Source organism: Myxocyprinus asiaticus, chromosome 43 (assembly GCF_019703515.2).
Source record: "Myxocyprinus asiaticus isolate MX2 ecotype Aquarium Trade chromosome 43, UBuf_Myxa_2, whole genome shotgun sequence".
In the NCBI taxonomy this organism is placed as follows: domain Eukaryota; kingdom Metazoa; phylum Chordata; class Actinopteri; order Cypriniformes; family Catostomidae; genus Myxocyprinus; species Myxocyprinus asiaticus.
Window position 1 is genome coordinate 34,642,754 of NC_059386.1, and position 17,355 is coordinate 34,660,108.

The window sequence follows — 17,355 nt, forward strand, 5'->3', positions numbered from 1 at the left end:
GAGAGAGAGAGAGAGAGAGAGAGAGAGAGAGAGAGAGAGAGAGAGAGAGAGAGAGAGAGCGCCTGTCACTTCACTTATGAGCCTCATTTACACCAGACAGAGTACTTCAGCTGTGGTGGAGGTGTTGTCAGATTGAGTTTGTCTGCAGACCCAGTTTAAAAACAATCAAAATGTCAGTGAATCCGAAATTTGTGAGTCCTTTCCACAGACCGCACTGTTTATCAGCCGCTGCGCCGGCCGGACAAGTCAAACTCACGCACCCGGGAAAGGCCATTTTAGCGGGTAAGTTGAGCTTTCTGCTTATATTTCGATTGAAAGTTTTATTTTTGACTGATGTGCCACTCAGTTTTTGCACGGTCATCCTCACTATTTACAGTCACTGCTTAATTGATCCCCTACAGGCTGTAAGTCAACGTCACCACAGGCGAGTATTCAGTGTGCTTGTGATGGGTGTTAATGTTGGTGTGTATGGAAGGCCAGATTGTCTTTTAATGTTCCCAGCGTTACTCGTAATAATTGCATTTTACTAGTAAAACATTTAATTACAAAGCTCTACAACTGAATTCTTGCTAGTGTGCTCTGTAATTGAAATTTTACTGGTAAGAATTCCATTTAGAGAGCTTTACAATTACATTTTTACATGTAACAAATCACTTATGTTTAATTGCAGCCCTGTAATTACATTCTTAAGGCTGATTTATGCTTCTGTGTCAAACCTATGGCATATGCTCCACGTAGTGGACAACACGTTGGTTTGCGTTTATAGTTCTGTGTTGGTGTCTGCGTCATTCTGCGAGTAGGCAAATATTACTAGTAAAAATGCAATTACAAGGAGTAATGCTAGGAGCATTTAAAGCTAAATTGGCTTGCCATAAGTGTGTCCATTCACCTGCAGGATGATACAAAGTAACAAAAGGACTTAGACATAGTGTGACACATTTGATTCTAAGGTCATGACCTGCCTGTAACAAGAATGTAATGTGTCAGTCAAAGGTGTTCTTAACACTGTGCACACATGTTTTATTTAATATTACTTTATCAATGTTATCCATAAAAAGGGTTACTTTTTAGTTTCTATGATTTCTAATTAATAATTCACAAGTAGTTGTCAACAAGTTCCAAAGGAATGCAATGGCCTTAAAGGAATAGTTCACCCCAATTTCGGTCATCATTTACTCACCCTTATGTCGTTCCATACCTGTATGATTTTCTTTCTTCTGTGGAGCACAAAAGGAGATATTAGGCAGACTTTTACGGGATTTGAAATCGTCAGTCATCATTCACTCTTATTGTATGGAAAAAAATATGCAATGAAAGTGAATGCTGACTGAGGCTTTCAGACGCTAAAGCTCTGCTTAACATCTTGTTTTGTGTTCCATGAAAAAAATAATTTACATTTTTGGGTTCTAAAGGAATAATAGTAGAATTAAAATATTCAACTAATATTTTTATTTATTTATTTTATTTTATTTTATTTTTTTAATTTGGAATGCCCAATTCCCAATGCGCTCTAAGTCCTCGTGGTGGCGTAGTGACTCGCCTCAATCCAGGTGGCCGAGGAAGAATCTCGGTTGCCTCCGCGTCTGAGACTGTCAATCTGCGCAACTTATCACGTGACTTGTTGAGTGTTCCCACGGAGACGTAGCGTGTGTGGAGACTTCACGCTATTCTCCACGGCATCCACGCACAACTCACCACGCGCCCCACAGAGAGCGACAACCACATTATAGCGACCACGAGGAGGTTCACCCATGTGACTCTACCCTCCCTAGCAACTGGGCCAATTTGGTTGCTTAGGAAGCCTAACTGGAGTCTCTCAGCATGCCCTGGATTCGAACTCGCGACACCAGGTGTGGTAGTCAACGTCTTTACTCGCTGAGCTACCCAGACCCCAATTTTCAATTAATCTTAATGGAATCAAATACGAATCTGGAAGTAATCTACAGAATTTTGAATCATGCCATTTTTTAAATTATGGAATTTCTGTTATAGTTTGCAACCAATTTTTTTAAGGGATGAAATAAGAATTCTCTAAGAATCAAAAATAAAATCCTATGCGAACGCACAGAAATTGTATTTTATTTCTATCTATCTGCCCATCTATGGTTAACATGCTTGTCTTGAATGTCTAGTTGTAGTTTTTTCCACCCTTCTCTGTAGTGTCTCAAAGTCAAATTAGTGGGATTAATGTCTTGCCAGGGCACATGGTTCAGTTTCAATGCAATGAGAGTTAATGGGAAACGTATAATAGTTCCATTCACGTCTAATGATGTGCTGCATGAGTCGCGTCCTGGTCTCAATAATTACACGGTGCACTGATAAATGTCCTGGATGCATGAATCTATAGAGTAGATGACATGATCAAAGCGACTTGTTTTTCTGGCATATACGAATTAACTCAATAACAAAGAAAGCAGCTGCTTTTTGAATGTTGTTCTTGGCAAATATGAGGTTAACAAGCAGAATGTGCAACTACGAGTGAATTGAATTGTGATAGATATGTATTAATCATGTTTATTTAGTGGTTTTGTTCTGCCTTTAGGTGGGAAATTTAATGTGAGATGCCATATCATTATCTGTATGTTCAGTTATTTGTTGATTACATCACGCATAATCAGAGTGTACACACGCTCAACATGTCCCACTGGTGCCTAAACGAATGAGCCAATGGCTCAGTAAAAAAACATACACATGTCACACCTCCAGGGTTAACGCAGAAACACACAAGGCCATTTATTGCATCATATTGGTCTACTAAGACGTTAAGCAGGAATAGGTGTGCCGTTCATTCAGAAAGTGCTTTCAAAGTTCTGGTTAGTAGCTGACATATGACCAATCATTCTTTACTTCCTTAAACATTGTGGTAGTGAGTTTGTAATGTATTATTTGCTATTACTTATACTAAACTTCTCTCCGACTGAAGTTTCCTTATTTAAACTATTGTTCCATTCACTACAAATATTATGTTTTGTTTATGATGTATAATTTATATATCTGTAATGATTTGATATATTGTCAATTTTTTTTTTAAAGTTGACACCGCGCCTTAAAATGTGGCTGCTCATGGTGCGAGCCGCTGAAAAACAGTGTGGGACGACGCAATGGCCAAAGACATCGGTTTAGCACATGTTTACATTGACCAACAATTAAAAAATAGTGCTGATGGAATATGACAATGCATTTTGTGTGAAGTCTGCCTTGGAAAAATTGAAAAACTTGTTTACAAAATAGAGATGTTAATATGACTTTAAAGCATACCTGCCAACACTCCCGATTTTACCAGGTTTCTCCCGTTTTTCCACCCCTCCTCCAGCTGTACTCCCGATTCACAATTTCCGTGATTTTCTGCATCCACACTTTGCTCATGAGAATGTATTAGACTTCTAGGTAGGGTTGCCACCCGTTCCGTAAAATACGGGATCGAACCGTATTTAAATATGAAATGATGTGTCCCATATCGAATCAATATGGGATGCGATTTGTATCATAAAGCTGGTCAGATGGCGTGATGTCGACATTGTTCCAGATCGTTAATTTAACATGGATATAAGTTGGAAATTTTTCATGCGGTTGGTAAGGGGTTGTCTGAAAAGTCCACACATTGTGCTAAAATGGTGGATATTTTTATAGGTTAAATGTTCAATAAGATGTTCAAAATTACACAGATCTAACAATGTATGAATACAAACACGGAGTCATAAAGACAAGAAGTACAGGTGAAGGAACAAAATAAATACTTAAAGTAAATATTATAAAAATACTAAACCAACACCGATGTATACGTAAATTAGATATACATTCATTTTTAATTTTTTGTAAGTCATGTGTCAGGAAAGTTCTCAGCACATAAGAAAGGATATACACATACACATTTTATTATTAAACTCAAAGCATTTATTAAGAGACTCCACCGGATGTTGGCAGGTATGCATTAAAGAGCATGCATGTCCTAAATTGTTCTAAAATTGATAATTGATGAAAACAATTCTTCAGGAAAAATCAGTTCAATGATTTCCCTTCAGGGCCTTTTTGTGGTTCATGGAGACCAGCAAGTCAAACAGGTTGGATATGTTACACTCCTAAAGTATATATCCTGCTGACTGACCTGCTATTTAGATGGATAACAACTTGTCAGTTGTCTGTGTAAACCTGTAAAATTGTCCTGAGAGCATACCAACTAGATCCAGGATTTATCAACGAGTGCAGAAGATCATTAAAACACTTAACAAAATTGTACATTAATGCTGCAAAATAAATTAGCATTTGGAATTGGAGGAGTTTTCAGTTAAATTCCATTATCGTTAATACAACAACAGCAGTACAAAACTGTTTATGTATGCAGGGTATTTTAATTAGCTATCTTTTTAAATGATCAATCTCACAGCTGCAATATAAAGTAAGGTAGTATTTTAATTGGTTGACAGTTTTAAGAATAAATAGCATACACTCCTTGGCATTGTATTTGACATTGTATCCATAATTTTTTAGATCAGCATTTTTAGTGCATCCTGTAGGGGGAAAACACAAATGAGATCTCTTAAATATCTTAATTGTTTCTCCTAGACAACTGTGACAGTAAATGGAGACTTTTGCTTAAGTTAATACTTGAAAGAAACACAGCTCCACTGAGTCTCCTGAGCTAAGAAAGAGCAAACTCTAAGCAATAACTGTGTATAACCTCTGTGTTTTATGCAGTGTATAACAATGTCTGCTTGTTGAATCAAGTTCAACTGATTGTTCACCTGTAGCTTTGTGCATCTCTGCACGCATGGCATAGTAAATGTGAATCGTAAATGTGTCAACACAGTTGCAATGTGATTAAAGAGCAGGATGTTTAGTTCACAGTCACACCCATCTGTATCGAGCAGAGGAGACTGAACCAATAGAAGCGAGACACTCCCCCTGTTACTGCCTGCTGTTCAACTGCAGATGTGCTCCACAGAGACATTTAAGGAGGAACGATCAATTGTTATTTGCAGAGAAATACACAATTTAGAGAGATAATTATAATTGAATACATTTTATGAAATTATATGAATTTTTTATTTAAAAATATTTAATGCAATTATGTCTATAATATTATATATAATTATTTGACTCCAATATAATTTTTGCATTATTGGGAAAATCTTATTAAAAGATTTAAAGATGTCCAGGTCACATTTCACCCTAAAATAATAATAATAAAAAATATATATAATTTATATATATATATAGTTCTGCTAAATTATCTGGCACCAACCGATGTAATGCCTTGTATGTAATTCATAAAATCTTAAAATCAACCCTGAAGTAAATTGGTAATCATTGTAAAGAAGCTGAAACTGCAGTAATATAATTAAAAGACCTTGTTCTTGTTAAAAGTTTAACTGCAACATTTTGCACTGATTGTAGCCGTGCTAAAGTGCGTTGATTTAAAGTTCAGCAGTGCATTACAATAATCAAGGCGAGATAAAATAAAAGCATGAATAAGCTTCTCTGTACCCCTAAAACTCAAAACCTGTCTCACCTTGGAAATGTTCCTTAACTGAAAAACAAGATTGAACTAACTTCCTGACGTGATTTTCGAAATTTACAATTTACAATTCTCACCACATGCTGAATATTCGGGACCACCTGATTAAGTGCTGACTCAATCTGATTTTATTGTTAAACCATGACCGATTATGACAACCTCTGTTTTATCTGAATTTAACTGCAGAAAATTACATGCCATCCAATTTTTTTATATCTAATATACACTCTTGAAGAACATTTAAACTAGACAGATCATTGGGATTCAATGACAAATGTAACTGTAGGTCATCTGCATAGCAGTGAAAATTAATGTTGTGTTTTCGAATCACAGAACCAACATACAGTATATAGAAAAAATAAAATTGGCCCTAACACGGATCCTTGCGGAACACCACAATTTATACTTGAATAGGAGGACTTATCATCTCCAACAGACACTACAAATTTCCTATTTGACAAATAGGAAACAAACCAGTCTAAAGCCACCCCAGATATTCCCACCCTTCTCTTTAATTTATCAAACGCTGCAGTTAAATCAAGCAACACTAAAATATCTGTGGTCAGGAGCTGCTACTGAATTTAGGGCTGATAAACCTCTTAAACTCTAAAGGGGGGCACTATATCCTGAAAACAGTTTACACTTAAAACATTAAAGTCTCGGGGGGCCTGGGTAGCTCAGTGGTAAAGATGCTGGCTACCACCCCTGGAGTTCGCTAGTTCGAATCCCAGGGCGTGCTGAGTGACTCCAGCCAGGTCTCCTATGCAACCAAATTGGCCCAGTTGCTAGGGAGGGTAGAGTCACATGGGGTAACCTCCTCGTGGTCGCTATAATGTGGTTTGTTCTCGGTGGGGCGCGTGGTGAGTTGAGCGCAGATGCTGCGGTGGATGGCGTGAAGCCTCCACACGCGCTTTGTCTCTGTGGCAATGCGCTCAACAAGCCACGTGATAAGATGCGCGGGTTGATGGTCTCAGACGCGGAGGCAACTGAGATTCGTCCTCCGCCACCCGGATTGAGGCGAGTCACTACGCCACCACGAGGACTTAAAAAGCGCACTGGGAATTGGGCGTTCCAAATTGGGTGAAAAAGAGGAAAAATCCAAAAAAACAAAAAAACATTAAAGTCTCCGTATACATAAGTCAGGCATATGAGGTATATATATCTATATATGCCTCATATGATATATATAGATATCATTTGAAGGCTTAGAATCTGAACTTTTCAGAAATAAACATCACTTCTGCATTTATGTTATTTAAAATAACAATAAAAGTCCTCAATACATTCGTGTTGAAAATTAGCACCCCCCCAGGGGTAATGGGGTAGAAATATTTATATAATAATAAAAGTTATAATTTAAAAAAAATAATTTTGTTGCCCTAATACCACAGTTCGAAAGTTTTTCAAAAGAATCACAAGGTGAAATATGATTTCTGTAAGTCATCAAATACAAACGTCTCAGTTATGCTCCAATAACTGCTACTGTTAGCCCCAAATAGCTAAAAACTTTAAATCTGCTTTTACCTTATGCAGTTTTCTAAAAAATGAGCCAATGTTTACTTGTCTATGAGCTTAATTGGCTGAATAATCCAGTGTTATATTTTAGATGTCCAGAACAAAATGTGCCATCCAGAAGGAAAAGCATGCGAAACAAAACATCAGAAAATAGTTTTCGACTATTGATGAAAATTTGTATTTAAAGTTTTATATTATCGCAAAGGGGATGATCTCATCTTTCTAATGAAACCTAGATTGAGCTTCTAGTCCACTCAGAGGCCGAGATATTCAATAAAACAACAAGGGTGGTGGTTGAACTGAAAATTAGACTGAATGTCTATGGACGAGCACATTTGTGAGGGCTAAAATGTATTAGAGCGCCACCTACATTTCAAATCTGTATATTGTGATGGAATGTGATAGAGAAAAAAAATATTTTTTCTAGTGTTTTCTGGCACCTAATGGAATAAAATGAGACTTTTCAAAGTGAGGTAGAGAAAACAGAACCAGAATTACATTTACAAAGTTAGGAAAACAAAAAAAGTTCTGTTTATCATAAGATTATAAACACATACAATATTACTTATGAATAATTGGAGTCTTTCTGAAAAATTAGACCAATTTTTTGCAATTAGTCCACAGTATGTGTGAATGGTGAGCTTTTAAATTTGAGTGTGAAACATTGCAGGCGGCAGCCCAAAAATGCACCAAAGTTTAAGGGGTTAATGAAGTTTTTGTTTTGCAGGTGGGATCGCTGGAGGTATTGAAATCTGCATCACGTTTCCTACAGAGTATGTGAAAACACAGCTACAGCTAGATGAAAAGGCAAACCCCCCTCGATATAAAGGCATTGGTGAGTATTGGTCTTTTAAACATTGAAAATGCTCTGTATGTCGTCAATTCCTGACACTCAAACAACTGAATCTAAACCACCTTATGGCTTTACTAAAATGTTTCATCATTCTGGGTGCAGACACAGTTCATCTGCAAAAACAAAGTACTGTCAGGTTTAAAGTTCAGTGTACATGATCTGATATAATACGTTAAAGTTAGGGTTACAGTTTATCAGTCGCTGAACTTTGGATGGTGGCCTTTTTTCACAACACACTTATCAGCACTAATTGTTGATCCCTGTGTATTAGCCAATAGTGCGATTGCAACATGCCATATCACATTTCAACAGTCTGAGGGTTCACGCCGGTCATGTTCTCTTTTTGGATTCATGAATGATTTACCATTTCAACTGCAGGGGATCCACGTAAGAACAACCTGAAGAGGAAATTAATGCTTTTAATAATTAATTCCCTCCCACGTTTCCAAATGTTTTGCATTTTAAATGTTTCACCAGCTCAAATGCTAATGCAAAAAGACTGACTCTTTCTTAATCTACTGTACAGTGCCACTGTGCAATGTCACTGTGACACCAGTTGATTAAGTCATTGAGGATAAATGGTTTAGAATAGTGAAGTTCTTGCAGTATTTGAGTGCAGATGACACTTGCTTTGATATTTTGTTATCTAATGCAACAACATTAGACATTTATAAGTCTCCAAATACTTTTTGGGGCCACTGTAGATTGCAAAATGGATAATAATGTTGAAATCACAACCTTCTCTGTGGTTTTGTCCTCTTGCACAGCTGACTGTGTGAAACAGACGGTGCGTGGTCATGGTGTGAAGGGGCTGTACAGGGGTCTGAGCTCTCTGCTCTATGGATCTATTCCCAAAGCTGCGGTGAGGTAAGCATTCTCATGCCCTCTGGAGCCATTACATCAAAATACATTGAAAGGGATAGTTCTGTCATCATTCGCCTACCCTTGTGGCCTTCCAAAACAGCATAAATTATTTTCTTCTCTGGAACACAAAAGGAGATGTTTTGAAGTATGCTCATGCTACTTTAGTTCCATACAGTGAAAACATACAGTGACCAGAGACTGTCAAGTACCAAAAAGGACAAAAAAATCTACATAAACAGACCATAAAAGTACTCCAAACTTGTGTACAATATTACAAATCTTCTAAAGTCATATGATAGTTTTTTGTTGTTGTAAGAAACGGACCCAAATTTAAGTTTGGTACAACAGTGCTCGTCCCATTCCCATTTCCCATTCATTTTATTTTCCATAGGGATTTCATAAAGTGAGTTGTAAGCCATGAACCAAATCAACCAGTTCTGAGGTGAATCACAACATTACAAACTTTGATTCGAAGCAAAATAGTATTTTAAAATTTGACAAAAAGACAAAGATACAAGACACTTACATTTAGTCATTTAGCAGACGCTTTTATCCAAAGCGACTTGCAAATGAGGAACATAGCAAGCAATTTGTCATACAAAGTTCAACAACATCTACAGTGTTGTACTGCCAAGCTCTCATGTAACATCTTTTGATGGGATATTTTACAACAAACTTGGTGCAAACCAACTTGCCGAACTTCGCTACTATTTTTAATGGCATGAGAATATACAGGGACATTGATATACATTAAGACAAAACACCATTAAGCAGACTTTCAAAAACAGACAGGGGTTATGTTTGCAGTACAAAGTGTTCATGCAATTATTTATTTTTAAGTATATAATTATCACGTGTGATCAGCTGCACGTCTAATGCATGTGTTTGCCAGTTAATTAGCGCCACCAATGCGCTGGATTGAGCAGATGGAGCAACTATGGAAAAATGACAAAAATCTCTTATCTCATTGGTCAGTCATATTTTATCGCAGTCTGAAGAAAACAAAACGGATGATTTGTCTGACCCACTGTGAGTAGCGCCATAGGAATCCATTGTTACCGTTCAAAAGCTCATTCGGAATGAACAATTGCATCTAAAAAATTGGTTTGGTGTGAACAGGCCTTTATTCATTTAAAATGTTCTCCTCCACTGTAGCTCTCAAATCACATTCATGCTAGCGCATATTCAAACCAAGCACATCGCAAGTGGTGCAATAAAATATCCAATGTTTGTTTTGAGCAACCTGTTCAGCCCGACACAACAACATTGACTCAACCGATGGCTTAAGTTGTGGACGGGACTATCTGTTTGTCCGATCAACGGCAGACGCGGCAAATTCTGAATGCTGTTTGAAAACAGCGTTTATTTTTGCAGTTCTGTTTGGTGGCGCAGAAATGCCAGCAGAATACGCTTCCGTAACTTCTAGGCAATGATCAAGACCACAATGAGGCCTTGCAGGGGTCGAACCAGAAACCCTCATGTTACCATCCCTGAGAGTTAACCACTATACCACAGCACCCCAACAAAGGTTAAAAAAACAGTGTTTTGTTTTTTGGAAGTTTTTTGCTATGAAAAGGCACTTTAGGTTCTGTACTGTGATGTGTTCTCTTCGCCTGCAGGTTTGGCATGTTTGAGTTCCTTAGTAATAAGATGAGGGATGAGTCTGGTAAACTGGACAGCACACAAGGGTTAATCTGCGGTCTGGGTGCAGGAGTGGCAGAGGCTGTTGTTGTGGTGTGTCCTATGGAGACTGTTAAGGTGTGTGAGATGATATTTAACTGAAAATGCTTTTTAAATAATGCATTAATAGTAGGGATGCACCGATATGAACATTTTTGGCCAATACCGATTTTAACAAATAGCTATTGGCTAACACCGATACCGATATTTTGCCACTTACCTTATTTTGTCACTGTTTTGCTCAGGAACTGTGTTTTAAAAACGTACAAAGAGGTACAAAATATTTTGTTCCAACAATAAGTAATTTTCATTGAACATGGATTGGCTCGGTTGAACACATGAAAGGCCAAAATTTTAACGAGAGCCACAATGAAAGATAAATAGATGCTAAAAATAAATAAATTGAAAAATAACTAAATATCATAGCATGATGCTTGATATAAAAAAATAAAATTAAATAATTATACTTCTAAAAAATTTTTGCACTTCTGTTTTTGCAGTTCAAAACAACAGAACTCACATTTTACATGTTTATCTATATATAATAGAACATCACAAATTCATAGTATGCAAACATTTTATGTTGGGCAATTCCACAGAAATGTCAACCACATCAGTTAAAACTAAAAAGCTACCAAAGGAACAAAACGCCCTTTTAAATTCTATAGTTGTGTAATGGAAAATGTTGTCCATACCGCTAGAGGGCGCTGCTTGCTTACACAATCCCTAAAGTGTCTAAAGTCTATTTTTAAACTAAGCCTTTCAAGCTTTTGTAATTGTGCAAGACCTAATTGCGATTTCAAACTTAACTCAATCAATTATGCAGCCTTAATGGATACCATACCAATTTCTCAGAAGTCAAACTTTGCTGTTTTCAAAGCGTTTGGTTTTACCTTATCATGTATAGGGAAGTGCTGCTTTCACAAGTGTCACGTAACAACGGTTTTCCTCATTAATGTGAGAATGAGAAGTAATTTCATTTTTATTCAATGTTCTTTGGAGTGCCAACCCTTCTACATTCTGTGGCATCATTATTTATGGATTGTGCATTTGAATTCACAGAGTTTTGCTGATGGTTTTAATTTGATCATAAACTGGCTGATAATTATCGGCGGCCGATACATCGGTGCATCACTAATTGATAGTTAAGGGCCTAATACTTTGGGATTCGTCCATCTACACTGAAAGCAAACAATGTAACACAACATAACTAAAATGCTCCTTAAGTGAAATTATATAATGGAAGTGTTCTAGATTGGTTACATTGCAAGTAAGCAAAGCGATGTAATCTAGGCACAGTGTTCAGCATTTCCCACCAGGACAATCTGAAATACTATTGCATTTTAGTTGTGCTGTATCACTCATTGGTAATAGTTAGTCTGGCTTTCAAACCACAAGCTTGGAAATGTCAGGTTTTTCATGCAAGAACATACTGATGTGATGACAGATTATGATAAGCAGACATAGAGTGTCTGTTTCTGATAGTACATTGATTAAAAATGCATACATCTCTTTGAAATATGAGGGGAAAACCAATAAAATAAACAATAAAAAAATATATACACTTTAAGTCTGTTTTTCTGTCAATTTTAGGTGAAATTTATCCACGATCAGACCTCAGCAAACCCAAAGTATAGAGGCTTTTTCCACGGAGTCAGAGAAATAGTGAGAACACAAGGTACATTTAAGGAGTGCATGAGTTCCACTGCAGCACCACCTTCTGGAAAACAAACCCACTTACAACAGTTTCATCTGAAAAAAGAAATGAACTGAAACAGTTTATATAGAGAACTTTATCAAGATTAACAGATTTAGATTTTATAGATTTACTTTATATATGCATGCATGCCAACTAAGCTGCTGTGTAAATTTATTTTTGAAAATTAAATTATTTTTGTGTTTTTTGTCTGTCTCAAATAACTAGCTTTTTTATTTACCTGAAAGTATAATTTAAATCATTTATTTTTTTAAAACATTGCCAACAATCCATCAGACTGTCACACTCCATTCACCTTCAGATCTAATCCATTATTTTAGTCATTATAGTCATGCATCCAATAATATTCTTAAGATTGTGTTAGTCTAGTTTGTAAGTCTCATAAATCACGAGTGCATTTAAGCTGTTTTGTATTCTTTCAGGACTCAAAGGAACTTATCAGGGCTTGACAGCGACTGTACTGAAGCAGGGATCAAACCAGGCCATACGATTCTATGTAATGACCTCATTGAGAAACTGGTACAAAGGTGTGTGAAATGAAGCCATCAATTCTAACCGATATATCGCTTTTACGATTAACCGGTGCTTTTTTTGAAATACTTGTTTGAAATACTTGAAATACCAGCAAAAATATATGTTGATAGTTGCCGTTATTTTTTTTTTCTTCTAAATCTTCTTGAAGGATTCAACTGTTAGAACGGCTTGATTTTATACAGTTTAACAGCGGCCTCTAGACGTGAAATAAAAATATTCATTGACACCTCAGGGGATGTGCTCAATTTAAATCTTTCATCACTACAAATATGAATAAATATTGTCATATATTTATTATGTGTGTATCTGTATATATTATATTTTGTGTCTTTAACTTCAATGTACTAACATTTAAATACATACAATACACAATGCATTTATTGTGTAACTGCATGTTGTTCTACAAAATTCTCACAAGATTCACATTTGCTGCTACTGAGGTTGAGGTATGGGTAGGTTTATGAGTTAGGGTTAGGGGTTAGAGTAAAGTTTGGGTTAGGGTTAGTTTTAGGGTCAAGGGTAAGGTTAACAGTGTAACTGCAGATGTAATTAAATATAGGTACTTTAAATATAAGTACAATGCATGTACATAAGAAGTACATGTATCAAATGCTTAAGTACATAGTAGTTAAAGACACCTGATATAAAGCGGGTCCTAGCTTAAATTGATCAATACTTAGGGGATAATTCACCCAAAATTGAAACTTCAGTCATTGTTTACTTACCCCTGGGTTGTTGTAACTCTAAATTACTTCCTTTCTTTTTATTTTATTTATTTATCCCCTTTTCTCCCAATTTGGCATGCCCAATTCCCACTACTTAGTAGGTCCTCGTGGTGGCACGGTTACTCACCTCAATCCGGGTGGTGGAGAACGAGTCTCAGTTGCCTCCGCTTCTGAGACCGTCAATCCGCGCATCTTATCACGTGACTCGTTGTGCATGACACCGCGGAGACTCGCAGCATGTGGAGGCTCATGCTACTCTCCACGATCCACACACAACTTGCCACACGCCCCATTGAGATCGAGAACCACTAATCGTGACCACGAGGAGGTTGCCCCATGTGATTCTACTCTCCCTAGCAACCGGGCCAATTTAGTTGCTTAGGAGACCTGGCTGGAGTCACTCAGCACACCCTGAATTTGAACTCGTGACTTCAGGGGTGATAGTCAGCGTCAATACCCGCTGAGCTAACCAGGCCCCCTTTCTTTCTTTTTCTTAACACAAAGGGAGAAATTGTGAAAACATGTTGTGCTCAGTGATGTCATACAATGGCAGTTTATGGCGACCACCTCTTCAAGCTTCAAAGTATAATTCAGAAGTCTAAAAAATTATTTCATTAGACTCATGATTGTTATGAAAGCATACGATAAGGTTTGATGAGAAACAAACCAAAATCTAAAGCATTATTTAGTGAAAATGATCTTCTGTGCACGTTCATGATAGGGCATGGAATAAGTTATTAGATTTCTGAATTACACTTTTGTGTTCTTTTGAAGCTTGAAGAGGTGGTCACCATAAACTGGCATTGTATGACATCACTGAGCACAACATTTATTCACAGTTTCTCCCTTTGTGTTCAGAAAAAGAAAGAAAGTCATAAAGGGTTATAACAACACAGGGGTGAGTAAACAATGACTGAATTCTCATTTTTGGGTGAACTATCCCTTTAAATGTAGTGCATTCCGTCATTTCAGAATAAGAGTCCGGAAATAATTGGTGTATTCAGGGCTTGTTTATAGTTAAAAGTCCCACGTTATGCCCCAAATCTGTACAACAAACTGCATCTGGGATTTTGTTCACTTTGGGCTCTTGTAGCCTCTGTGTCTGTGCCCGTCATAGTAAGGAAAGACTACAAATAGTTTTTTACATTCTAAAAATAGATTTTAAAAACTATCGTCCGATTAATCGGTTATCGGCATCCGCGAAATCCGCTATTGGTCGACCTCTAGTAATTGAGTAGAATTATCATTGTGTATTTATCGAAGGATCTGTATGAATCAATCACTCTGGCTAATAATTATCACTATTTATTCTCATAAAACAGGTGATAACCCCAATAAGACTATTAACCCCTTCATAACTGGAATGTTTGGAGCGATTGCTGGAGCTGCAAGTGTGTTTGGTAATACACCGCTGGATGTGATCAAAACTAGAATGCAGGTGTGTAAGAAAATACAACATTGTGAAAAAGGAAACATGATTGTTTAATGTTATTAAATGTAACATATAATGATACTGACAGGGGTTGGAGGCTCACAAATATAAGAGCACTGTTGACTGTGCCATCAAGATCATGAAACACGAGGGACCGGCAGCGTAAGTCAACATGATATGTTGTCGAGTATATGAAAGTATATGGGTGAGATTTTTTTATGTACTCACTTAAATGTCTCTGTGCACTAGATTCTACAAAGGCACCGTTCCCAGGTTAGGTCGAGTGTGTCTGGACGTGGCTATTGTGTTCATCATCTATGAGGAAGTTGTGAAAGTTCTCAACAAAGTGTGGAAGACGGATTAATGGAGCTGTGATACTGACCAAATATGGTGATGGGCGGAGTTGGCCTTCGTGACATCATACTGATGTGGGAACATTTACACAGGGGCCAAAATACCTGCGTACAGCTGACGACAAATAGTCACTGGAATGTACTTAATTCTTCTTATTTAATCAAGATTTCCCCAACTAATGTGAGAAAGATGCCAAATACTTGAAAATTAGACTAAAGATAAATATTTGTGTTTTTTTAACCCTAAATCCAATTTTAATAATAGATATTTCTGAATAGGAAAAATGTTCTGAAACATTTAAAGGTTGACTTTTGTTAGTGTTCTAGTTTTAACAATATTATATATTCTTAAGTGCAATTTACCAGCATACATTACATACGCTTTCATTTTGTTTTCTTAGGCTACTAATTTAAACACCATAAAACTTAAGACAGAGAATCTTGTGCATCTTAGAAAAGATCTTTTAAATGATCTTAAACTGTTGTCACATCCTAAGATGAAGCATAAATTTAACCCTACAATACAACAAAGCTTTTCATGTTAAGATATGCATGTTTTATACCCTATAGTTGTACATAATACATGCACTTTCGCATTATAGATTTGATAGTAATTCAGGGTTTGTGATTATTTTAAGTGCCTGCATTAATATACATTCTATATTTTTCTTTGCATTTATATGATCATTGCAATAAATTACATACAATTATTCTCAACTTAAACCTCACTCAAAAAAATATTTAAGCCTAATTTTTAGATTTACACATTTGAATTTCATAACAAAATTTCATCAACTTTAATTGCATAATCTTTAACCAAATTCAATTATCTAAAACATATTTTATGTGTGGATTACGCAGTTCTAGTTTTGTTATGAAATTGAATTTTTGGAGTGCCTTTGCTCTGTTTAAGGACAGATTTAATTGTACAACCAAATATCTGAACTGAATAGCACACAACATGCTGTGCAAAAAACACTCAAACCTAATGAAAACTGGACCGTATTTAGCCTCACCAAAGATCCGGGTTACATTAGAAATATGTTGAATTATTTAACATTATTTGAATGCAGTTTATGATGATGATGTATTATTTAACAGATCTAGCCAGAGTCTCTTAAATACTGATCCTATATCAGTACATGCCTTAAATGTGTATCAGTTTGATTGTTTTTATGTTCCAGTGGTTCTGCATTCCTACCTCAAAACTTCTTAAAAATCTGCTACTGCTACGATCGCACAAAAGCTTTTGAGGGCAAGTGAACACAATGTCTTCTAGAATAACACTGCAGACTGACATGTAACAAATAACATTTTAAAAAAAGTGACTTCACTTTTGTTTTCGATTGTAATTAAGTTGAAGTATTGTGTTTCACACCAGACCAGTGAAATAACAATGACTTAACTTATTATACGTAGTATGTTTTAAAAATACTGTAGTCAGGGTACGACTGTTTATGTAACATGTTTTGCATTCTCCATACATCATGAGTGATATGGGAGAATTCAGTTGACACAATTGATTGTCAATACACTCAAAAAATATTTGAGCCTATTTTTAAGATTTATGCATTTCAGTTTCATGACAAAATTCCATCAAATTGAACGGTGTAATTTTTAACCAAATTAAATTAATAAACCTTAAAATAATTAGGTTTTGATAATTGTGTTTTATTAAAGATTACTCTGTTCAATTTGATGGAATGTTTTTGCATAAATGGGTAAATCTTTAAAAAAAATAATTTTTTTTTTTTTTTTGAGTGTAAGAACATTTGTGCCTGTAGTTCTTCACTGATGTAATTGAGTTTTTTTGTATCTTATTTTATTTATTTTTTTATCATGTTGCAGCCAAATCTGATATATTGTGAGCCTGCTTTTGTGAATGAAATGGCATCACTGAATCATGTTGGATTTCAGGAAATAAACAAGATTTTATTTAGTGTTTCTGTAAAAGAAATCTGAGCGCATTCCAGATGTGTGACCTAATATATGCATTAATTGCCATGCTAATGAAAAATGTAAATCTGTGTACATTTCTAATGTTCATGGAAACAATGTGCCTTCATTTGATGTTCTAATTTAGAAAAATTATGCTGACTGGACAAATGAGTATGTTGTATTCTTCTCTTACTATTAAATTAGGATAAATAAAAATGTATTTGTTCTA

At 36.1% G+C, this 17,355-nt stretch overlaps 1 protein-coding gene across 1 annotated transcript; it reads left to right on the forward strand.

Annotated features, from left to right (window-relative positions):
- Positions 1-17,355, forward strand: LOC127433179 (tricarboxylate transport protein B, mitochondrial-like). The gene is made up of 9 exons (XM_051684886.1): positions 1-282; positions 7,758-7,865; positions 8,651-8,750; positions 10,367-10,505; positions 12,021-12,105; positions 12,567-12,671; positions 14,726-14,841; positions 14,924-14,997; positions 15,085-17,355. Exons 1-9 carry the CDS (start codon positions 171-173, stop codon positions 15,197-15,199), a joined length of 954 nt encoding a protein of 317 aa, XP_051540846.1. The 5' UTR covers positions 1-170; the 3' UTR covers positions 15,200-17,355.

Bases quoted from the DNA above. Each gene is read 5' to 3' on its own strand.
- LOC127433179 (XM_051684886.1), top strand. From the start codon at position 171: ATGTCAGTGAATCCGAAATTTGTGAGTCCTTTCCACAGACCGCACTGT. The intron at 12,106-12,566 runs GTACATTTAAGG...GTATTCTTTCAG, and splicing joins AGAAATAGTGAGAACACAAG to GACTCAAAGGAACTTATCAG. The intron at 14,842-14,923 runs GTGTGTAAGAAA...TGATACTGACAG, and splicing joins TGATCAAAACTAGAATGCAG to GGGTTGGAGGCTCACAAATA.